We start from the raw sequence: 25,743 nt of genomic DNA, 5'->3' as shown, positions 1-25,743 counted from the left end.
CAGAGGTAACTGCAGAGGTTTGAAGCTACTGTAGCATGGGTGGGTTGCTGAGGGAGACAGAGACTTTGAAGGGCAGAACTTGGGAAATTTGAAGATAGATTTGAGTCACAAGTGACTACTAAACTTCTAGTAGGACAGTCAGAGGATTGGGATAGGGCTCAAACTTGGGTTGGGGGGGTGGGGGGTGGGGGTGGAGAAAGGAGGATAGATTTCTAAGAGCAGTGGGTGGATGTGACTTATGACTGAAGGGGGAAAACCACAAAATGATCATTACTACTGGCATTTGTACATTCCAATGTACGGTGTACCACAATTTCCAGTATTTTGAGGATTTTTGTGCAATCAAGCCATACATTTCTTGATTATGGTACACTGTTAACACTTAATGATTTAGCAAAAGGGCACAGTTTGCTAATTACAGTACATTTGTCTATAATTCTCTACAAAACGGCAACTGGATGATACATTGGCACTTACTGTGCTCGTTAATGGAAATGAACAGCGGGTATTGGATCGGATTCTGTTGGCAGGCTGCTAATTTGACAGGGTTTCTTGCAGCAGTGCACATCAAGTTACTTAGTTAACTCATCTAAAAGAAGTACAGTAATGGAGTATGGTGCATGCATCAACACCATGCAGATTTTGCACCATCATCATTACTGCACCCAATTTCACAAATTTGGTGCTAATCGGCTCTCAGGTGCAAGTATACGTAAACACAGTATTTATGCATGTACAGTAGAGCTACAGTAGATTGGTTTCTTTTTCCTAAACAAACTGTCTTCCAATTGTTAGATCTGGAATGAAACTTCTTTTGTTAAATATATTGTTTAAGATAGATCTGTTAAATTAGTTGATGGATGCATGTGAAAACTACTAAATGCTAGCAAAGCTCAGGAACATTTAATGTTCGCAGAACATGAAAACAGTGTAAATTATGATACAGTACAGTAGATATGCAAATTAGAGGATGATCTTGAGTCATACCACACATTAAAATATACTGTAGTAGTTAAGACGATAACTTTGATATGATTTATACAGTCTGTACTTCTTAAAATGAAGTTGTTATCATATTCAATTTAGTTGGTGGTACAGTACATTAAATAGTTTCCGAGAATTTTGCAACAGAACTCTTTTTTGGATAGCACCACCTCCCAATTAATACAGTATACATAATACTGTAGTACACATACTGTATAATACGGTGCATGTACATAGGATGGTCAATATATAGAGACTTGTATGCTGCATGTATCAAGTATTTAAGTTTTACAAGAGAATAGGAAAGGTAATATGCCAGCGTTGAAATTGAATCCCTTTGTAGGTCTTTGTTGTGATGGTATATGATTCTGATACTTTGTTCAAGAACATGAGGTGTTTTTTTGTTGTTTCCGTCCGCTAAAAAGTGCAAGACTACAGATCTGACCTGGTTTTATCTAATTGCAGAATGTCATTCTAATATCAAATTATGCTCAGGTTGTACATTCATCAATGTACAGTGTGCGTGTCAGTTTATTGAATGTTATGTACACTTTACCATAGACTTTGAATCGAAACCAACTTTAACCATTCACAGTGACCTGCCATACTGTAGCAGAAGCAGCAGCGAAATTTTGTTCTCGTTCTGTACTTTGCAAGGCATATAATACTAGAATTGAAAGGGTCTGCTTAACTTTGCAGCTCTACAGTAGTACTGTATGTTATTCTGAATGTTAAGACCTTGACACACTACTACAGTATTACTGTGTATACATTGCGATATCTATCGAGAAAGTTATATCGCTACATTGCATTCAGGAGCAAACTTTTAAGGCCATCTTCTGGTTGTCCATCAGATAACCAGACTTTATTCTTTGGTTGTCTGAAGAAAAATATATATAATTTTCTATATTTCTATATTTTTGTATAGCATGTACAGTAGCTTGGGGTGATACCGATTAATCCTTTGACCTGTTTGGTGGTACAGTATTTAGTGACAATTTAATCCAAATTTGAGGTAAACTATTTGCCCGCCGGAGTGCCCGACAACCTCCAAAGATGACTTTGTTGTCACAACAGACATTTGGTCGTCTCGGACGACCCTCAAACTTTGCCCGGGCGTTTGACACAGTTTATAAACATTCAAATTTTGGAAAAACCATTTTATTTCAGAAGTGAAATTTTGTTTAAAAATGATTGAAATTGGCAGAGTATGACCCATATGTATGCACATGTGTATCGTGTACAGTCATGCCTGTCAAGATGTTACCGTGGAACTGCCCACATGTTAAAAATTTATGGATGGTCAGTAGAGACTATGCTGGATACATGTATCAAGTAAAGTTTTACGAGAGAAAAAAAAAACCTGATATGTTGGCTTTGGAAATTGAATCCCTTAAGTCTTTGTTGTGAGGGTATGGTTCTGACAAATTGTCATTTTTGTGTTCAGCATTTCAAGAGCACGTCATCGGTTTTTTCTAAAAAGTGCATTGTGACAGATGTGACCTACCAGGTTAGTCAATGAGTCACCATGAGTCAATGACTCATACTGCGCACTATCCAAGAACAATGTATTTGGTATGGCTAGATTTTAGGAGAAGTTGGGCAGCTAGGGTATTACAGCCTTGGGGTTGTGTATCAAATTTAAGGGGGCTTGGGGAAAAGAATAAGATATTGTCATATGTACAGTATACTGAAGGAAAAGTGAAGATTTCAAAAAGGATTGGTGGAGGGGGGGGGGGGGAGTGTGTGTGTTTGTGAGTAATTCTGTTCATAACCATAATTCATAACCATAACACTCCATGGGTATGGAATACTCATTGAGTGCACATTAATCTGCCAAAACCAAAAGTCATTTAGCAAGTTGTATGGTAAGGACAGTATTTTTCAGTATATTACTAGAGAAAATCCCCCTTGATCATGAACCTCACAGTTTTAAGCAAAATGGACCCGATAATTATTCGGAGTGGTACAGTAAGTATTTACGCCTTGTAATTACTTAGAGTGGTACAGTACTATTACTCCTTGCAATTACTCGGAGTGGTACAGTAATATTACTCCTTGTAATTACTCGGAACGGTACAGTACTACATATTTACTCCTTGTAACTACTCAAAGTGGTACAGTACTACAAATTTACTCCTTGTAATTACTCAGAGTGGTACAGTACTACATATTACTCCTTGTAATTACTCGGAGTGGTACAGTACTACTGTACTGTACATATTACTCCTTGTAATTACTCAGTGGTACAGTACTACAGTACATGTTACTCCTTGTAATTACTCAGAGTGGTACAGTACTACATATTACTCCTTGTAACTACTCGGAGTGGTACAGTACTACAAATTTACTCCTTGTAATTACTCAGAGTGGTACAGTACTACAAATTACTCCTTGTAATTAGTCGGAGTGGTACTGTACAGTACTACATATTTTCTGCTTGTCATAACTCGTCCACTGTTTTTGGAAGAGTTTGAAGTTGTTTGCAGCCCGATAAGTATCCTTCTCTTCTTATTAGAGGGGTTTTTAGGGCTGTTTTGGTTGAGTGGCCAATTTCAAGGTGTCTGGTTCTTGCATTTTTTTTAAGCTGGACTTATTTGTTTTTTCTTGTTGTTATTTTACAGCTAATGCTACATGCCTGGACACAGAAATGCATTTGAACAGCATTTTGGAGAAGTGCGATCTTCCAAGAAACTCTGTGTTCGGCGTAGCAAATTTGAACAGGGCTGCTTGGACTTTTTATAGCAATCAATCTATTACAGAGGGGTATATTTCAGAGGTACTGTATTGCACTTTTTTTTATTTCACTTTCAACCATTGCTTACCAGTCATCTCACAACCAAAGTGCACTCTTGATCTAGAACAATTTACTTTTTGCTTTAATTGGTACAGCTCAAGAAAGTTATGATCATGATAACAGATCAAAAGTTTTGTACTTTACTATGAGCAATATTTTAATAAAATGAAAGAACTGTACAACCATTGACCCATCCTACGGTTGGTTTGACTCTTCCTTGGTACTGTAGTTGGTCATGTGTTAATGTGAAGCTCTGAAATAGAAACACATTTATTTGCAATAATTTAAATTTTTAAAGAAGGATTTATACAATTAAGTACAGTACACACTTAGACCGCAATATGATGCAGTGTACTGTACCTGTAGCATTTTTAAAGGTTTCGATATGCATTACATATTTTCAACCAAAGTTCTACATGGTCCTACTGTAAATTATTACATTGATTTACTTCGCTCCTCGCTTACCTGTCTCCTCACAACCTTAGCACCTCATTCTACCGTGCCTATAAAGTCCTGGTAAAATAATAACACTGTGCGCCCTCTATGACCGAACCCCCCCCTCGGTCACTCCTCACTACGCATTCTACCATTAAAAGTGTCTTCACGTGAATTTCTTGTGGATATATTTCCCTTGGATTTCGTCTTGGTTTTCTTTAGCGATCTTTGGAAGTTTCTTTCCTCGGATTCTTAGGAGTATTGCAGTCCTTTCCAGCCCGATAAGTATCCTTTTTTGTTGAAAGGGAGGGTTTTGGGGACTGTTTTTATTCCTAGTGCGTTTCCGCCCTTAGGTTTTTTGCGGGGGTAGCAGTTTCGCGAACTGCCTAGGTTTCCCGCCATTTTCCTTCCCCACGCTATAGGCGTGTCGTTGTATTTTCATGTTCATAGCATGTCTACATTGTATTTCTATTCGCGATTTCTTCTTCTATATTTCGCTCTCTCATGTTCTTTTTCAGCTTGTGTTGATTTTGTTAGGCCACTTCGTAGCGTTTTTCGTATTTTGCCGTTGCTAGGTTACGCTACGTATCTCTACTCACCGTTATGTACCTCCCGTTATCTCCCGTTCTCTTGTTAGTTTGCATTTGCCGTAAGCTTAAGAGTTAGTCTTTCCTTAATTCGAGCGTTTTAGTATGTCTCGTAACCAGCTGAAGTTTTTTAACTACTCGATGTTTCGGCCAGGCAGAACCTGGGTCGAACACGATTTGTGTCCTAAGTGTAGAACCTACACCAGACGGGACCCATGCCTGGTCTGCATAAATTTTTCGCCAGCCCAGTGGCACTACAGTAGATAGACCAGTGGCTTACGAGTCTAAGAAGCAAGCTTTAGGGCAGGCTGGACTTGATTCCTTAGGCCATCGGTGCCCCAGAAAAAGATATAGGAGAGACAAGAGAGAGAGAGAGAGGAGGAGGGAGAAGTGGTGATAGAGGTGGAGGAAAGTGGCCAGGAGAGGGCCGAAGGAGAGGTGGAGAGAGAGAGAAAGAGTACCCCTAACGGTCCCGGCGACGTCCGGTTGATTACGGCCAGAGGGAAGGGCAGGAGCAAGGCTCCTGCCAAGAAAAGACCTCTTGAGAAGAGGCACGGCTCGGCCGAGCTAGAGGCAACGTCTCAGTCCGGGTCGCAGCAAAGAGTACCCCTAACGGTCCCGGCGACGTCCGGTTGATTACGGCCAGAGGGAAGGGCAGGAGCAAGGCTCCCGCCAAGAAAAGACCTCTTGAGAAGAGGCACGGCTCGGCCGGGCTAGAGGCAACGTCTCAGTCCGGGTCTCAGCAAGAGAGACCCATGGAGCGCGGGCTACAGGCCACGGAGAGCTCGGGTCCGAGAGAGAGAGTACGACCGAGGGGTCGCTGAAACGGAGCCGGTCCCATAGCAGGCTCCGGGAGCCCGGGTCCGGCGAGAAAAAATAAATAAATAAATAAAATAAAATAAAATAAAATAAAAATCCCACCGGAAAGGACAGAATGTCCGGGTCGAGGAGTACCGGCGTGGTGGTACCCGGCGTGGTACGCACACAGAGACGGGCTCCGGGAGCCTGGGTCCGGCGAGGCCCCAGGTCCGGCGAGACCCCGGGTCCGGCGAGACTCGAAGGGAAGGCAGAACCGAGGTTTCACTCCAGATCCGAGACCGCCCCCGGAGCCGGGAACCAGAGCTATACAATCGACTGCTGGGTCCTCAGAGATTGGCTCCGGAGGGCCCGGGCCCGACGAGAACGGGGGCGCAGGGGCAGAAGCCCGGTCCGCAGATCTCCAAACAGGATCCAAAACTGGTCCCGAAGTCGGGAGCCTACGAGAGTAACAACATTTACAACTGCGACATTTACAATAACATTTACAACTACAACAACATTTACAACAAGATTAACAACTGCTAGGCCCCCAGAACGGGGTAGCAGGTGCAGAAGCCCGGCCCGCAGACCCCCTAACCGGAGCCGCGGCCGGTCCTGAGGCCGGGAACCGACGAGATTACCAATGCCGGGCCCCCAGAACGGGGTAGCAGGGGCAAGCGCCCAATCCGAAAAGAGAACCAGCCCCGAGCCAGGTTCCCACGGCAAAGGGAGAAATACTTATCCCCAGACACCGAACACAGACATCGGTGCCGAGGAGCGATCGCAACCCACGGCCAGCCCGGCCGCGACACCACGATCAATCCCAGACCAAAGAATGGAACCTGATTTGTTCCCCGGCAAGGACGACCTGGTTTGCAGAGCGTCGGTCAACCTGTCCGGCCTAGACGACGAGGTCGACCCCTAGATTTCAGGGTTACAGAGGACGGTTACTCCCGCTTCCCAGAATAGGGGGAGTGTCCCCCCCCCCCCGGAACTATCAGCTTGAGCGGCGACGACAGGTTCGAATCATTTGCGGAAAAACACCGCTACCACTACACATCCCAAATGTGTGTTTATTTATCGAGTACCTGCAGACACTCATCAGTCATATTCTCCTCGCTAATTATACTCCTCTCTAATCATAATTCATCGCCATTTGCCTAGGTTAAAATCTTACTGGTGTTTAAAAACACTGTCGTTTAAAACACTGGTGAACCCACTTCCAGAACATGTTAAAATGCGTAAGACTGAGAGGTTTCAAATCGGTTCTCATGATCCGTACAGTATTCCGTTTACTTTAATACCTTGGCAAACTGCCAGGAAGAGAACTTTCTCGAGACTTGGCAAAGTGCTAGGAAACATAACCTCATAGATCCTTGGCAAACTGCCAGAAAAAAAGGTACAACGTGGCACATTTGTTAAGAGAGGAGGGGGGGGCCAAGCAGTCACCTGCTTGACACGTGTAAGCTCAACTTTTACTGCAACGAGCTATCGACTACGTGAGCGATCCTATGGAATAAGCCTTTCTCCCTATTTCTTTGGTGAATTACCAAGACAAACGCGTTAGTAAGTTGAAAAAGGGGTAGGATACAACCCCAGCAAGTTACAAGCGCTAACACGCACCGAACATACAGCATGCGCTTCATGAACAATGTTCGATGTTCCGACATCTTAAGCAGAGTTGCATTTCGTAGCACCTGATGGCCTAGTCTGACTGGCCTAGGCGCTAGGTGGTTTCAATAGGAAGCTGGAAACCTTTACTGCACTACGAAATGGACACATCTCGACAGGAAGAGATTTGAGAAGTAACGGGTACATTATCATAACATTCAATATGTGTTTATTACGTTAAATGTGGTGTTGATAAAACGCTGACATAAGATGTCTATGAGATATTACGTTATATTAATGTTATATTAATGTCTTAACGGAAATTGTTTTGAAATAATAGCCCCTAAAGGGTTTCGGTAACATATTTCTTACGCCTCTAATAACGCTATCATAGCAAAAGACTAAACATTTAGTAACGCCTTTGTGTTTGCTGAGTAACTCCCTGGACTCCGTTAAACAGCCAGGATTTACGAGGTGGAATTTCTACAAACCCACCCTACACATCCCCTGTTGGGAGTTTGTTCCTGGTGAGTAGGGCTGTAGCTTAGTTAGCTCAGTGGTTAAACCCGGTGCCTTCCAATCAAAAGGTCCCCGGTTCAAGTCACCCCAAGATTAATGTATGTTGTCCAGTTACAGAGCTGTTGACAATTCATAGTCATGGACATTAAATATGAATGTACGAGACTGACTTTGGTCAGCTTGCGGCTTTGATAAGCCAATGAGGCTTCTTCACAAGTTCCTACTTGCAGGATGATCTAAATTACATACACAAATACATACATATACTATAGTTGTAAAAGCCACATAGCAGCTGTAGCATTGATTAAGACTCTGCTGAAGCAAACTATCCATTCAGTACTCAATTTTTGGAGAGCACTGTGGTCAAGCGGTGTAGGCAGTTTACTGGTGATCTAAGTCTTGCAGGTTTTAGTCCTGGCCAGATCATTCTGTTGTTTCCTTGGGCAAGGCACTTTATCTCCATTGCGTCTTTAAATCCAGGAGGGATTTCTCTCTGTTTAACAGGTTACTGTTGACCAGGGTAATATTGCTAGTGCCTCTGGCTTCGTTATCGATAGATAGGCCGGCGCAGTTCAACCCGCAATATTATTATTAATATTATTTTTCATGGAAAGAACCTCCATTAAACCTCCCTACAGGGTACAGCTTAGGTCTACATCATCAAGGCATTACTTTTCTTCAGAGGTTTTCTGATTGCAACTGGTTGATAACTAAAGGGGTCATCAGCAGTACTGTGGTACTGCAAGCAGTACTGCGAGTGCTGCTGTACTGCAGGCGCTAACAAGGTCATCATACAGGCCACTGTCCTTGACTTCTTTAGCAGCATATACGGAGAAACCACTTTCCTGCACCACAGTGGCGTCAGCAGGGCAAAGGATCGGCCCCAACACTTTATTTGCAAAGATAACCAGGTTTCATGTACTTTCGCCTCGCTCTCAGGACTGTGGGGTTGGGGCTGTCTGGAGCCCTCCCAAGCCCAAGTACAGGGCACTTTAATCACCATCCTCTCAGACAACACGATGGTGGTGGCATACTGTACAGTAGCTACATCAAGAGACAGGGTGGCACCAGGGCAGAGAGATTGTGCCGTCTGGCATAGGAGACCCTCACCACAGCTGCAGAATCTGGCATGGCCCTATGGGTCTCCCATATAGCCAGAAAGGAGAGTGTGAGGGCCGATGCTCTGCCCAGGGGACAACTCGACCCCGACGAGTAAACCCTTCGCAAGGAATATGCGGTAGGTTTTTCCACATGTTCGGCCTACCTCTCATAGACCTGCTTACGACAAAGGGCAACAATGGGCTGCCCATCTTTTGTAACAGGCGGTCCCACCTGCAGCCTTCCACATAGCGCCAGGTCCCTGCCTTGAGACGGACCAGAGGTTTAAATTCTTCCCCCCCCCTTTGGCATGATCAGCCAGATACTGAGGAAGATTCGCAGCTCCAAGGGTAAATTCATCCTAGTGGCTCCCTCCGGACCCCGGGTCCCAGGCCGCAGGTCCCACACGCAGGCCCCAGACGGGGACGTCTGGTTTTCCAGACGGCTCCACGCTGGGCATTAGCCCAGACATTGACCAGCTCACCAAAGGCATGGCTAATCGCCGTCCACGAGTCAGACAGTTAGCCCCCTCTGCGGGGCTCTCAGCAGTGCTGCATGCCCTGGCAGGGCCGCTGTACGAATCAACGGGGAACGCTTCCCTGGCTGCTCTTACAAAGAAAACACTCTTCGTCATTGCGGTAGCTTCAGCGTGAAGGAGTTACCTCCAAGCCCTAACAACCAAACAGAACCACATCAGATTCGAGGGCCATGGGGCGAGGACGGTTCCAGACCCGTCCCTTATTGCCAAGAACGGGGCCTTGACTTTCTTGCCCGGGGACATTTTCTTTCCGGAAATCAAAACCCTTTCATCAGTGGCTGAGGACAAGCGATGGTGCCCAGTCAGGGCACTGAAGTGGTACTTAAACAGGACAGAGAAGTTGAGACAAACAACCTCCCTTTTCATCCTGCCACGACCACCTTAAACAGCAGCCGCCAAGGATACCCTATCCCGATGGCTAGTAGAGATGATCCGCCCGTTCACGATGGGGGGGATACCCGGCCAAGAGATCACAACATCAGTGGGGCCTCGGCTTCCACAGCTCTCTCTGCCGGTATCCCGATACAGGACATCCTCAAGGTGGCAGCGTGGAAAACACCAACTACGTTCGTCGCCTGTTACTTACCTGACACTCTACACGCCGAGGCAGCTTTTGGTAGCGCGGTGATGCGAGGTCCGGTTGGTACTTGGTCCCACCCCTCGGGCCTCCCACCATCGGGCAGTGCCACTCGGTGCTAAGGTTGTGAGGAGACAGGTAAGCGAGGAGCGAAGTAAATATTCCAAAACTTACTGGTTTGGATATTTACGAGTGACGAGCTTACCTGTCTCCATTCCCGCCTCCCTCCCCCGAGGGGAGCAGTCGTTCGACTAGGCTCATGACTCCAAGCACAACACCAGATAGACAGAGCCAACAACTACTACAGTAAGATTCACCGGCCAGGTCTATCGGTGAGGGTAACTTTGTACCCTGTGTTTTTCATATGCGTACTCACCTAAGTTGTCTTAGGGTTAGCAAGTGTTGGGCCTTTACAGGATGAGGCTCCTTCTTAGGAAAAAGGGGTAGTTTCACCTGCAGGGCTCAGGAGAGTGTCCCCCCCCTTACCCGCTGCGGCGGGGAGGATTACACTCTCCGTGCTAGGAAGGCATCAGTGCCTTTTGTTAAGGGCTCACCTTTGAGAAGTTTAGTCGACGGGAGTCCTTGGGGGTGGCCAGAGGATTCTGGCCACCCCTATTTCGGTGACCGTGAGGCCACTTTTAAGGAGTGGTCTCATGAGTAGTGAGGAGTGACCGAGGGGGGGGGGGTTCGGTCATAAAGGGCGCACAGTGTTATTATTTTACCAGGACTTTATAGGCACGGTAGAATGAGGTACTAAGGTTGTGAGGAAACAGGTAAGCTCGTCACTCGTAAATATCCAAACCAGTAAGTTTTGGAATAACAATTCCTGCAATGCATATTGTTGATATATATGTTATTACTACAGTGCTTTTGAAATACTGTAAAAGCTGAAACCATATAGGAAATACAGACTTTTTGAAGTGCCCACATTTCAGGTCTCAATTTACCTTACTAGGGGTAAGCTGGGAACACTTAAAGGTGGTCGTGTTCAAGGGTGGGCTGCATTCATAAAACCATTTAAAAACTTGGAAGAACTTTGTAACACTCATTTTGTAACACATGTTTGTATATGCTGCAGTTGGTATACCTACTGTTAGTTATTACTGAACTTTGCCTCATGTTATCAGGACAATATTTGTGAAAATTATTCCAACTGTCCCACCCCTCTTCTTGTCTGTAACTGTACATACCTAAATTGTCGGTAAAACAACATTGACAATCGGTTTGCAATATAATCTCTAACAATGTCCGATTTGAAAACCAGGATGCTTTATTGGGACGACAAAGCATTTATCAGGATAACCAGGATTTCAAATTGATAGTCATTAGTAAAATTCAAAAATATGATGGTTGTGTACTAGTACTGTTACAAATATGCTAAAAAGGTTTTGAAAAAAAAACACCATTTTACAATCATCATTGAGACTAATTTTTTAAAAATTTTTTATATCATTTGGATAATGCACAGGAATGTGTTTATTCCAAACTTTATTTGAGAATGTACTCATGAATGTAGAAAGTACATCATAGTGTAACTTTCTATTTACTACAAAATTTAAAAAAAAAATGTAATTTTTACTGTGTTAATTTTTATCCCTTGCTTGCAGGTTGCATTCAACCAGACTTGGTACGGTCCGGGGCTTTATCGAATGAATTTTTCACATCCAGACAATTCACTATTATTTTTTGTTCCTGAGGTTAGTCCAGCTTGACAAGTGACAATCACTTTGTGGTTGTGATCTTTATATATATTGTATCTCTTTCGAGAGGCTTTAGGAATCACAAATGATTTCAAGTTGGTTAGCATCATGTTTGATCTCTAGAGTAAGGCAAATATGTCACCAACACAGAACTAGTACAGTATTGTTCGATACAGGTGATAAACGCCTACAGTGGAATTACGACATTCCTTACCGGTTTCGAACCTCTGGACATACAATCAGCGTCCATGGCATAGTGTTTAGGGTGTCCGCAAATAAAGCGGGAGGTCCAGGTTCGAATCCCGGTGGAGGCTGAAAGTTTTTGCATTGTTCTGGATTTTCCAACTCACTACAATTTCAATTATATAAATATATATAGACCTATATATACCTACAATATATAAATATACCTACATTGGGGCCACTGGTTTCATCCCCATTCACAAAGGTTGTTATTGAATCACAGAAATTTGATTTTATGAAGAAGAAAACTCACACAGAAATCAGTACTGTAGATTCTCAAAATGTTATAATTGCTCGTACTGCAGATATAGCAACAATAGATACATTATCAATGTTTAAAACAAGAAATGCAAATTTAAAATCTTTGTCTTTCATGTAAACAAATGAGGGAACAAAAAGTATCTACAAATCTATTTGTATAGTTAAGTCAGGTCTAGACAACAACATAGCAACCAATACATACATTCTAACTTCATACTCTAGCCCTACAGTACAATGAAGTTTACACAATTAATATCCAATTTCAAATTTACATTTCACACATCCAAGTGTTATCCACACTAGGTATATTTGGAGAAGAAGAAGAGATTTTAGCTGTGAAATAAATTATAAGAGTAATATATATAGACATTAATATTAAAATGGATAAGCAATAACAAACCAGACTAAATTGATTGTCATTTTCAAACTGTGATCTTATACTTTACCTAGAATGCATTCTATTAAATTAAAGTTTGTAATTAAAGTTTACCAATGATCCAAGTGCAAATATTATTTTGTTTAGAGAATTCTTTTGGCACCATCATTTGTAAATTGTTGAAAGTATTAAAATCATTGCAATTATTGTCAGCAAGTTAATGAAAGGTCTCTTTGCCCCTAGGGCCTAACAGGGGGCCCTGCAATTCAGATCCGTCATATTTGTGACCTACACGGGGAAAATGAAGAAACTAAGTGCCAGCACTCTCCTTTTCTTAGAATTTTGCCAGAACTGCACAGACCAAAATATTACGCACACCGGAAAGATTCATAGCAGAGGAGCTTGCGGTTACCATTGAGAGGTATAATTCTCAAACATTTGTCGCTTCACCCCCTCAAGGACTCTTAGACATCACAGTCATTTCAGGGGACTGCTCTGCGGCTTCTTTAGACTGCATCGTTTCCGTCAAAAGAGCATCCATGGCCATTTGTGATACTCCATCCGTGGCACACGCCTACATCAGTCTCTTGGCATACTGCCCATGTAAGTACTTTGATATGCTGGCTGCATATACAGTTTAACCACCCTTCACATTCAGTTATTTGACTGACATATTGCAGAGATTCCATGCAGACATGGGTGAGTCAAATAGTCAAGAAACTTTGAGCTGTAGTCTGACACAGTTTGGTTTCCAAAGAGCCACGGCCATCCAAACAGAAAGGCTGTGGCAACAGTGTTTGTTTTAGTGCCTTCTTTTTTTGCATAGCCAAAAAATGCTCCACATAATCGGTTTTTGCATAGCAAATGACCAAAATTTGTGTAGCGATTTTTGCCCTGGCAATGGGATTGCACAGTTTAAGACTGTCGAGTCTATTGATATGAACTGGACAATATAAATTAATAGTCGAGGTTTATTGTGTTGTATCCCTCTACACTGGTGTTCCGTCGAGGTTGACATGACCGTCCGGACGCGACGTTTTCAGACGTTTCCAGACACTTTAGGACACTTTAGGACGTTTTCTGACACCTCCGGACGGTCGGACGCTTTTGTACATTTTACTCCAACAATATTCACTTTTAATCCGGACGGAACATGCGGTTTACTGCCTACTTTTTCACACCAGATTAAATCGATTTTCTCAGTTTGTTACAATAGAAGTTACAATGGTGATATGTCCGATTCTGTCCGATAATCCGGACGTTTTTAGCCCGACTCAAAGTAACAAAACAGTAAGGATTACAGAGGCAAGAACCCTTTCATTTCAGAAAAGCGTCATGTGTCTGATAATCCGGACGCTTAAAGCTAAACTATGTTTCTATTCAAAAGCGATTTTAGAGGCAGTTCTATTATCAGCCCGCAAAACGTCTGAAACCGTCCGATAATCCGGACGGAATAAACTTTCAGAACTGGGTAGTATTTCTGCTACAAAGTCAAAGGTGATACAAGTTTGAACACAAAGTAACTGCGAAGAAATATATTGAAGTAACGTCATGTTTTGTCAAAACCATGCAATGTACAACAACTATTTACTAACCTTTTGAAACAAAAATTCAAGCAGAATGAGTGGGGAACAGTACCACGAAATAAGATAAATAACGACATATTGATGATAATGGCCATCGGTGTCGGGGGACAACCAACCATTCCCACTATGTCTTATCCTGGTTCTGAGTTGCTTCCGTTCAACAAAAATATCGTTTTACCTAGGCTCAAAACGTCGGCCAAAACATTTTCAAAACAACGGTACACATGAAGTAATCCAATAAATCCCAGACTGAATAACGAATATGAATACACTGCAGCATCGTTACTTTATTGTTTACCTCCTGCCGACACAACCGAAAATGTTTAATGCTTAATATGTAACACGGAGACACGTATTGAACCTTTTTTAAATAATTTCAATGATGTAACATGTCACCCCCGTAGCTCCTTCAAAGTTGCTAAGCTTTTTATTGATAACGCCGAACGTACCCCCATTACCAGACACACAAGGCGCCACGAAATGTAACACTGTTTAAAAAGTCAGAAACATCTGAAAGTACTAGTAATATGCAAATATTACGAACGTTTTACCCCTATAACGGTGTATTTTTTCTCACCGTTCAATCGTCCGGTTATTTTCCTTTTTTTCTTCAATGGTTATCGAAGTTTGTTGTTTTGACGATGAGGAAATGTTATTCGCAAAATTTGAACATTTTGAGAAACAAACCCCAGGGCGTAAAATCTCGCGCACATACTATTACTTCCAGGAATCCAGGGTAAAGCACGTTGCAGCAAAGGTTGAGCTCACACGCGCTAAGCAAGGTACCTGGGAGACTGCTTGGGCCACCCCTCCTCTCTTACGACACGGGTTAATATAGTGTTGCACGTTTTCTTGGCAGTTTGCCAGAGTTTTAACAACTCCTTGTTAGGTCAGAATAGAATGCAAATTAACAGGTGTCAGGCTTGTGAGCAGAAACCAGGACATGACCTAGATTTCCAGGGTAGTCAATACTTTGTGCGCGCACCTGCAGTTGGGATATTTAGTGATCACGTTTTTTGTACGCAAGACATGGGAAAAAGAAAACCTCAAATGAAACTAATTGTTGGACTACGTGGATTTTACTCTTCTGTATTCGATTACAACTGGTTCTTACAATGTCAAGTTAAATGGAGCTGGTAAGCATCTTAGCGCCATTTTAAATTGTGCTCGAACACTTTTGTCATGTCAGTCTGTGGATCCTAAATGTTTTTATTTGGCAAACGGACATTCAAGAAAAAGGTCATGCAATTGGAAACTGTTTTCCTACATTCTAAGAAGTATAAGTTTTTTTTACGTAACACCTCTTTTTTTGTTCAAAGTTTTGTTTTAGCATAGGCCTATACTCAAATCAACTGAGGGAGAACAGGATGTTCAATGAAGGTTTGAACAGTCGGAAAATGTCAATAATACATATTTTTATATGAAAGGTTCGCCGTTTTGCGGCAAATTCTCTGCCTCTTTCTTACACGCACGGTTATAAAAAATATAAAAAAATAACACGCTATATTAGGGCCTTTGTTTTTTAACATACACTTCCAAAAGAAAAGCATGCACAAACATTGGAAAAAGCAACCCACACCATTCTTCCTTCATACTCGACGTAAGATATTATATGATCACGTTCGCACATGGATTAAACTAGTAATCCGTACCCAAAAAGAAATTGGGAGTTCCCCACCATTCCATGATATTGGAATAGAGCAACCCCCTTCAAGTTCAAAAGTTCACAATGAAAAGTTTTTAACTATCAACAAGTCACCTCGTGTTTGGAACTTTAGACAATAAGAATGAAACATAGGGGCTACGTAAATACTGGATTATAAACTACATACATAAGAATAGTACAGATTTATTCATATCGTTAATCGGCTGTTGTTTACTCCAGAAAATAAACTTTCAATACGTACAATATCAATCTTTCGTACAAAAATCTTAAAAATTAAAAAAGTGGTGAAATATAACTATAAATGACATCGTGGAGCCCCCCGCATTAATAAACGAATCCATTTCATTACAGCATCAACTCTCAAGTACCGCAAGCAGTGTGTACCAGTACCCTACCCTAGGCTATTATAATATACAGTCCCGTGCGAAGATGGATTTAAACTGGATATACTCCCTGCGGTTTTGGCTCAAAATTGATTAAATCGTTATAATTATTATAACAAAATGAGGTGAAATGCATAAGGGTAAGATTTTGTACATGGGAACCTTTGCAATCATCGTTTGAAGGAAAAATAAATAACGAAAATTTCAGAATAACTTTAAAGTCCCGTAACATGCTGAGCCCAAGTAACGTTCGATATTTGGTGTAGCCTAGGTCACGTAGTGCACGTAGGCCTATATTATCCCGCAGATATAGTGGCTGACGGTAAATCGGTAATAATAGAGTTTAATGTGCTAATTTAATTGTTCACATATGATGTTTTATTGTCGGACACGTCTTATTTCTTTTCATTTTTCCCTTTCCATCTTTCATTCTTCCTCCCTCTTCACGTTTTTGCTGTCTGTTGTTTTATTTTATTTTTATCTCTGCTCCAAAATTTCCCGCGAGTGACAAAGATTTTTTTTTATCTCTGCTCCAAAATTTCCCGCGAGTCACTAAAATTTCCCGGGAACGGGGTTCCCGTGTTACCCCTTTTTTCCTGGCCTGACTGTATTTTTCCTAGTAACCTTTAAAATATCAATTTAGGCACGGAGCTTCGTCCGTGTCTGGTGTCAAAATGGACGAGACGGTACTGTACCACCTCGCGGGGGAATCGAAGTTTGAACTTAGCACGCTTTTAATAATATTTGTTAACAAAAAGTGCTGTATGTATTTACCGATATTAAATGTCGTATGACAGGAAAAAATGTTCCTTGGTAGCTGTAAGTCTCAAAATAGTAAATGATAGTGAGTAAATATTTCTGCACAGAGTTTTTTCAGTGAACTTGTAATCCTTACAGGCTATTGTTATCAGGCTGAGGAATGGTCGCGGCCGTGTGACCGCAAATGCTCTAGATAAACACTCCACTCTTTTGTTACTATTGGGCTAGTAAACTTTACATCGGACGTTTTCGGACGCTTTTGGCTTTGAATACTGGGTATGACGGGTTTTTTTTATAACCGGACGCTTGGACGGAACCAGACACTTTCAGACGTTTTCGGACGTTTTCGGACGTTTTCGGACGTTTTGAAATCGGACGACCAGGTCAACCTCGACGGAACACCACTGTAATCATCACCTTGTGATATACAGTATGTTGATGTTTTTTCATGTTTGCCACAAAGAGAGCACTTAATCGAGATGACTTTTGACCTTTTAGCCAAGCGTCCTTCGCATCCAACCCCAACTTCCATTTTTTCACTGAGGTGAGATTGGCCATTTCTCTTTTCTCTTACAAACTATAATCCAGTCAGAGCAGGGGGAGTTTAATTGTACATACAGGTAGGACAATCAATCAGCATTGTTACCAACGCTGCGTCCAGCGGATGCAAACTTTCCTTTTGAGAACCAAATCCTAAGTACAGGCACTCTCGATTTGTTATATGCAAAGCATAACAAATACAATTTGGAATGAAAATCCTGCTGTCTTTTCAAATTAAAGACAACACTTTCTTCTCAAAAGAACCAAACTTTCTTACAATCCTACGATGAATATTACTCTCACCTGTGTATCATATGTGCACCCAAATATCGTAACTGTTGTTACCAGTTTCAACAAGAAGCGCTTAATGGTTCGAAGTTACCATTGAATTGTGTCCTGAGACTATCACGTAATATTTGTTTTGATCACAAAATGTGATGAGTTAAGGCAAGTCATGAATTTTATGTGAAGATAACATCTCTGATACTTACGAAGTATTTTTCATCTCCCCGTATACTACTGTAACTCTCACCACACATTGAGAGTTGGAATATCCTGTTAGAGAAATATGCATTCATACCACAGTAATGTCTTCATTGCAAACTTGGGTTAAATTTTTGCAGTGCAGTTTTACTCACGTGCTTCAGTTATAATTTTTTTGGTAAGCTACAACATTCGACTATAAAATGCTTCATACATCGTCAAAAGTATAGCCATTGAAGCTTGATATTTTACCATTGTCATTGCTCACATACTGTAATGGGAAGGGATCAGAAGTGGCCATGGTTGTGCCGACTTGTCGATAGAGGTTGGGGGAGAAAAAGAGGGACAATTCTTTCAACTTTGAATAAAACTGCATTAAGTAGTAAAATTGCATTGGGCAATTATTAATGTTAACTTATACGACAGGGATTCTTAAAGTTGTGAGCAAGTACTGGGCATTTTAGGGGGGGGGGGGGAGTTTGGGCCAGTGTTGTTCTCATGTCATCGAGATCTATACCTAATATTTTATGCATCATTTAATTATGCAAACACTACTAGGAGCATTGACACGACACTCAAGTGTGGAGTTCGTGGCCACGTGCAGGAATTTGTGGGATGCTAGTAAGAGCAACATACCTAGCTGTGGCGTGAGGTGTATGACTTGCAGTGCCTCGCTGTATAACTATGCCTCAGTCCGGTGTGGAAAGAACGTTGTTTAGTGTAATGTTACTCCACCTGTCAAACACTCGATGGATGGCCAGTCATAGAGGGCGCATAGTGTTAAAAAGTTACCTGGACATTCTAGGCACATTTTTACATTTTACATGTTGTTTACATGTAGTGTTTAAGTATCCTTTACATTTTACATGTTGTTTACATACCTGTAGTGTTTGAGAATCCCTTACATTTTACATGTTGTTTACATGTAGTGTTTAAGTATCTTTTACATTTTACATGTTGTTTACATGTAGTGTTTAAGTATCCTTTACATTTTACATGTTGTTTACATGTAGTGTTTCCTTAGCATTTTCCATGTTTTTTACAAGTAGTGTTTAAGTATCCTTTATATTTTCCATGTTTTTCACATGTGTATTATCTTGCTTGTATGTTACTTCCATGTTTAGTACTATTCATCTATAGGTCCTTTGATTCAACAATTGTTTCTCTTTGGAAGCCCTATAATATTAATTGCAGCGTAAACTTTGAAGGAATTTCTTTTCTGGTTTTACTCAGAGGACCAGGCATTTTCTTTTACGTTGTCTACCCAAAAAAAAAGCAATGACTAACATGTATCCTTTAGCAGAGATGTGTAGGGTTTTTTTGGCAAATAGAACACATGACTTTGCAGAAGATACCAATTTATCACTTTACCTATTTTTAGGATATTTACAATCCCAAAGCAATCCCAATTTAACAACGTCTTCTGTTGAATGACCTCCAGTGCGGATTTTGGTTGTCCATACAGGTACAGAAATTTGGTCTCCTACCACAGGATGACCATAAAAAAAAAATTGCCCTGAACTGAGAACCCCAAAGATGGTTCTAGTTATCGGAAGTCTGCCGAATTGCATATGAAATTTGAGATGAACAGATTAGGAAAAAAAAAAACACACACCAGAGGAGGTATATAAAAAAATTCATGTAATAGTGCATGTGGTTAAAGGCACTCTTTTAATATTAACAGTGAAAGCAGAGATTTGTGTCCCACTTTCAGATCTGCTTTGGCTAGACGCATGATGGTCTTAATACTGATACTATTTACTTCGTTCCCCGCTTACCTGTCTCCCCACAACATTAGCACCTCATTCTACCGTGTCTAGTATGCCCTGGTAATCTTTTAACACTGTGCACCCTCAGTGACCGGTCCCTTCCGGTCAATGCCCTTCCTCCTCATTCTACCATCCAAAGTGTTTACTCATGCGTTTTCGTAGTGGATTCAAATACATGGTAGAATGAGGTGCTAATGTTGTGGGGAGACAGGTAAGCAGGTCACTCGTAAATATATAAACCAGTAAGTTTTATAATATACAAGCAATCATATATATTGTGTGTGATGTGATCCAATAATTATTTATTCTGCTCATAGTGGTACCTACATGTGACAGGAATCAGTTCCTGTGTGACAATATTCCACTTTGCATTCCACCAAGCAAACGGTGCGATGGAATCAATGACTGCGGTAATTCTATGGATGAACGCTGTGAAAGTGGTGAGTTCACGCAATTGATTTCACTTTTCTTTTTCATCCATTAGCTGGTTGTCTTGTCTTGTTGGAAATTGATCTAGGAATGTACGTCCTGCTATTTGTGGAACCACAGTACATGGGCCAGACAGTATATTTATATATACACAGAGAGAAAAATTGATGATTTACTTTGCTCCTCGCTTACCTGTCTCCTCATAACCTTAGCACCTCATTCTACCGTGTCTAGTATGCCCTGGTAAATCTTTTAACACTGCACCCTCAGCGACCGGCTCTTCCTTCTCATTCTACCATCCAAATTGATGTACAGTAATACCACAGGCCTGTGTGAAGGCAAATTGCTTACAGACCTTTATTTGTCTGGATTAATCATAGTCATATTCTCATAAATTTTCACTCACACCAGTCACATTCTTTGCAACTCTTGTTTTGTGTTCCGCCAGAATGTTTCTATGGGTACCAATTTGATTGTATTTCCAACGATACCTTTAGAGAGGTGGGCTTATTTTCTTCCAACGAAACAGTACCCTCGGTGATGTACGACCACCGTGAAGGTGAAACTGTCTTCATCAGACAGGTGGGTGAAATGAAAATTTGATTTTTTTTTTTGGGGGGGGCATTAGTTAAATATTTCTTTGTACTCAGACCAGCTCAGCTTTCTGTGAGTTGAAATTGCCACTCTCCATGTATTATGTACAGTAGTATAGATTACCATGATAATATTTGGCATTGTGTCAGAAGTACAGTGGGGTGCTGAGGGGGGTGCTGTAGGGTGCAGCAGGGTGCTGAGGGGGCTGTAAGTGTCCTGCAGCCAAGCTGCGTAGGACTTTCCTCTTTTATGCTCTGAAGTCTCACACACTCGTGAGGCATTGCTGATCCGCAGAGATAATCCTCATTGTTTTAACGTTGATTCATCCAGGCTGAGGAGGATCTGATGACTGATTGCAGCTGTAAGTATATTTTGACAAGGTGTCGTAGCATTACGTTATTGTTGACTTTTCGTTATCGCGGTAAACTTGTTCTTACTCGATTAAATAGGTAAATGTGTCAAATGTTTCCTTTCACAGATCGGGCTCTACTACCCCGGGTTGTACACCAGTTTTGAATATCGTCATCGTTTGAACATAAGCATCAACTCTAGGACGGAAGTAGTATATAGGACGCCAAATCCTGAAATAGACGTAAGTTTACTCTCTTAATCTAGCAAAGGATTGTCTTTTTGTATTTGTTTTATTGCATGAACATTGATTTCATTCTTTATGGTATCTGATTGCAATTGACAGATTGTAATTTTGTGTTTCGTATTAGGTACGAGTCATTCTTCCAACACAGCCTTCCAACAGAAAGTGAAAAATATGGAATTCGAGACATTGGTGGTACTTCTATTGACATCACTCGATCTAAAAAGTGCAGAATTTCAGAGAAATCAGATTCGCCAAAGATTTCTGTTTGGTTTGCAATAAAAAGAAAAGTCGACTCAAAAGCTTGTACATTAACCTGGAACGTGATTCCCTAAAGCTTAAGGTTGAGTCTAGATTTAGCAAGATTTTGATTCTTTCTGGCCATTGTGTTTCAACCAATGTTCCTCTATTTACCTTCTTAGAAAATTAAGAAATCAAGACGGTAAACAGTAGTGTTCGACCGATTATATGATAATCGGTTTACCGATAGTTCCTGCGACAATCTGGCTGATTAATGATTATTTCATAATTTTCGTGGAACTGGCCTAATGTGTGATTTAGTGTTGCATGATTACCAACTTCTAGGCCAATACAATCAAAGATGTAAATGAACGACTTAACGTTACACAGTAAAGGTTAATGGAGCAAATAAAGAACACTGTAATACATACATGGGGTGCTGTACGTTTATAATGAGGAGTCGCAATATTGCAATCCCGTCACAACACAGTTAATGACCGTGCTGTACAGACTACAGAAGGGGGAAATAGTAGCCATGGCTACAAAATAAAAAAACAAAGAAGTTAGGGACAGCTTTACAACTGGTATTATAGTGTTATCAGTGTTGCAACTCCAACGTAAATAAAGTGAAAAAGTATATCGCACGGAAATAAAATATTAGTTATATTAGTTAGCTGGTATCGAAATATATAATCTGATAAGAAAATTAATGTGTAAAAATAAGTTGGCCTCACGTTTTGATCCCCATTTCGATCCTAGCAGGATCGAAACGTCAGGCCAACTTACTTTTACACATATTCTTACACAGGCTAATTTAGTGGATAAGCATTTTGTTAACAGTTTTATTTTATTATGAAAAATAAAACAATCCTGAATGTTTTCTTCAAGTTTTCAATGATTACCATCTGCGAGGGAAAACTTCGGATCAATTGTTGTTTCAAATGATCATACACAGTATGTCAATGGCACTTCTCCATTGACTAATTTGACTTAACTTCATGTGCGGGAAATCACACAATAAAGTTCCATTGACTTTTTTGTGCGTGTCACAGGAAATCAGACTTGCTTTTGTCGGTTGCGGTAAGGAGTTTAGTTACTATTAGCACGTATGGTACATGCGGTCAGGGGAAAAAAAGTCGCTTCTGGGTTTTCGCAAAAATATGCCTAAGAATGTTTGCCTAATCACAAAACACTGAAATGCAGTAGAACTACTGAGGACTGTCGCCAAACATTTTTAGGAGTATTTGGCACCTTGATTTCATCATTTTATGGCATTTATAAAATCTTGGGTGCATTTTCAAACTGGACAGTTATGAAGCAAACCATTCTCTAGCCAGAAATATATGATAATCGATGATGATCGTAACCAATGCAGTCATGATAGTGTGTGTCTGCGTGACGCCCAGCTTCTTAACACCATATCTCATGATAGGAAGCATGGATATTTTTCATTCTTCATATGTTGATGCATCATTTTGAGAGGACGAACTTTACAGTTTTTTTGTGGAGTCAAAGGTCATCTGTGGTCACCAGACGTCAAAAACTGAAATATCTCAAGTTAGGAAGCATTGTTGTTATTCATACTTGGCATGTGGATGAGTTATAGTAAGTAGATGATCTGTATTGCTTTTAGTGGAGGTCAAAGGTCATCTGAGGTCACCGGAGTCAAAAACCGAAAAACCTTGTAAACACTTTATCTCAAAACAGAAAGCATGGATACATTTCATACTCATCATGTGGATGCATCATATTGAGAAGAAGGCTATTGTTTTCGTGGAGGTCAAAGGTCATCTGAGGTCATTAGTTGTCAACATTCAAAACATTTGTAACTATGTTGTTTTTGGTGGAGGTCAAAGGTCACCAGAGGTCAATTATTAAAATCTTGCAACCACGATACCTCAAATTAGGAACCATGGATATTTTTCATGCGTGGCGTGCGGATAAGTTATATTGCATAGAAAACTCAGTTGCTTTTGGGGGAGGTCAAAAGTAATCTGGGTCATCAGCGGTCAATGTCAAACTCTGAAAACCTATTAAACATGAAATCTCATGGAAGAAATCAGGACATTTAAATTATAAGAGCAATTTCTGGTGAACAAGCAGAAGTCTATTGTAATACTAATAAAGTCATGGAAACCTATATATGAGTTTTTTCATTCTGGTTTAATTATCATTTTTGGTTTGGATGCTTTGCATCCATCGGAACCTATGCAGTCAAGTTGGTGTATGTGTGTACGTGAGCATGTTTGTGCCCCCTAGTTTGTAAAAACCGTAAGTCAAGACGAAGGAAATATGTGATTGATGTCATACTTGGTAATGTTGATCAGGTCAGTAGGTGATCCTGATTGTTTTTGGTGGAATTAGCATGCATATTCGTGAGTGGGCAAGTCTAAAACGTAAAAGTTTTAAATGTCAATATCTCATCTACTGTATGTTCGATGTAGCTCTTACTTGTTATGGTGATGTAACTACATAGTAAGTACATGTTCTTTGCAGCAACAGTTATTAACTGCATGAATATTCATGAGTAGATGGGGTTTAATTGGAAACCTTCAAAAACAGATTGGAAACACAATAACATCAACAAACACAAGTTGAATCAATGTCATACTTGGTAGGTATAAATGCTCCATGATGTGTAGATATGTCCCATTGTTTTAGGCTCCCATCTCATAGTATTAATGAGTGGGAATGGGAAACATTAAACCTTAAAATGTCAATATCTCTTCAACCTGTATGTCCGATTTAGTTCATACTTGGTATGGTGATGTATCTACATAGTAAGTACATTTCTTTGCATTAATACACCATGAATATTCATGAGCGGCTGGTGCTTAATTAAAATAAGTCCAAAGAGGAATGTATATATACAATATCTCCACAAACACTAGTTGAATCATGGTCATACTAGATAGATGACCTACAATGAGTAGATGTGCACTATTGTTTCGGGTTCCCATCTCATGAATATTAATGAGTGGGTAGGGCTAGCCATTAAATTTCAACCATGAAATGTCAATTTCGCTGTAACTGTACAGTTATGTCCTATTTAGTTAATACTCGGTATGGTGATATTATTACATAGTATATCCTTTCAACAACAAGTTTACCTCATTCAATGTTCATGGTGGTTGGAGCTTAATGGAAAATTATCAAAATGTAAACATGGTATCTCAACAACCACAAGCTTTATTCGTATGAACTTGGATAATACAATGTAAGTATCTAGATACAGTACATGCTTATGAGATTATAATATTTGACCTCATTAATATTCATGCATGCATCTGTTTCTATGCTATGACACCACTAAATAGTCTTGTCAAAGATGATAACTGATTCCTGTTACCTCTCCTTTATATCTTGCTGCATTAGTCAATAGATAATCCCTTGTTGGTGTGCACTAGTTTATGTATGGCTTACCACACTATGAATATGTTTAGGCATTGGAACCAGTAAATGTTTTCATCTTCTGGTTATTTAATATCCCAACGAAAGAGCATTTTTTTTAAATGACAAAAATGGAGAGTGTGTACTTTTTTTTCACCCCAAAACTGCCCATGTATTAATTATGAGATGGTGTACTTTTTAAGTTCTTCATGAAAATTAGGCATCCCCCTCCATGCACCACTGGTTGTGCAGCCTCTGCATGTCATGTAAAAAAAAACTTTCTTTTTACCATCAGTCATTTCCCAAATCAATATGGAATATCAGCCTGGATAGCAACTTTCAACTTAACATAGGAGACAAGCTTATAATCTCATGGGAACTTGCACCTGGCAACCCACTCCTGTTTCCTTGGCAACAGCAGAACATATCAGGAATTCATGTTAGAGGTGAAGAGTTTATTGGAACTTGCGAGAACAGCCAAAGTTGCCTCAGGGTGTTACCAGATGCCTTTCCCAACAATTGCCCCTACAATCAGCAACTATCTTTTGTGCAGAGTCGACTGGAACCCTGCTTTGGTGAGTGTTACATTTCATATCAGAACCCTTGTGCTACTGTTTCTTCATGTGGGACTGGAACCCTGCTTTGGTGAGTGTTATGTTACATATCATAACCCTTGTGCTACTGTTCCTTCATGTGGGACTGAAACCCTGCTTCGGTAAGTGTCATATCAGAACCCTTGTGCTACTGTTCCTTCATGTGGGACTGGAACCCTGCTTTGGTTAGTGTCA

General features: G+C 40.8%; 1 protein-coding gene across 3 annotated transcripts in view; it reads left to right on the top strand.

Annotated features, from left to right (window-relative positions):
• The window catches only part of LOC139958418 (uncharacterized), a 71,447-nt gene that overhangs the window by 15,770 nt on the left and 29,934 nt on the right, over positions 1-25,743 (top strand). For all 3 annotated transcript variants that reach the window (XM_071955486.1, XM_071955485.1, XM_071955487.1), the window contains 7 exons: positions 3,609-3,763; positions 11,552-11,641; positions 12,863-13,127; positions 20,028-20,150; positions 20,588-20,721; positions 21,212-21,325; positions 25,251-25,530. In XM_071955486.1, the coding sequence (XP_071811587.1) occupies positions 3,609-3,763; positions 11,552-11,641; positions 12,863-13,127; positions 20,028-20,150; positions 20,588-20,721; positions 21,212-21,325; positions 25,251-25,530 (1,161 nt within the window). The remainder of the gene's footprint in view (positions 1-3,608; positions 3,764-11,551; positions 11,642-12,862; positions 13,128-20,027; positions 20,151-20,587; positions 20,722-21,211; positions 21,326-25,250; positions 25,531-25,743) is intronic.

The sequence above is a fragment of the Apostichopus japonicus genome, chromosome 18 (assembly GCF_037975245.1).
Source record: "Apostichopus japonicus isolate 1M-3 chromosome 18, ASM3797524v1, whole genome shotgun sequence".
In the NCBI taxonomy this organism is placed as follows: domain Eukaryota; kingdom Metazoa; phylum Echinodermata; class Holothuroidea; order Aspidochirotida; family Stichopodidae; genus Apostichopus; species Apostichopus japonicus.
The sequence above is the reverse complement of the archived record's forward strand: the minus strand, read 5'-3'. Positions and strand labels throughout refer to the sequence as shown.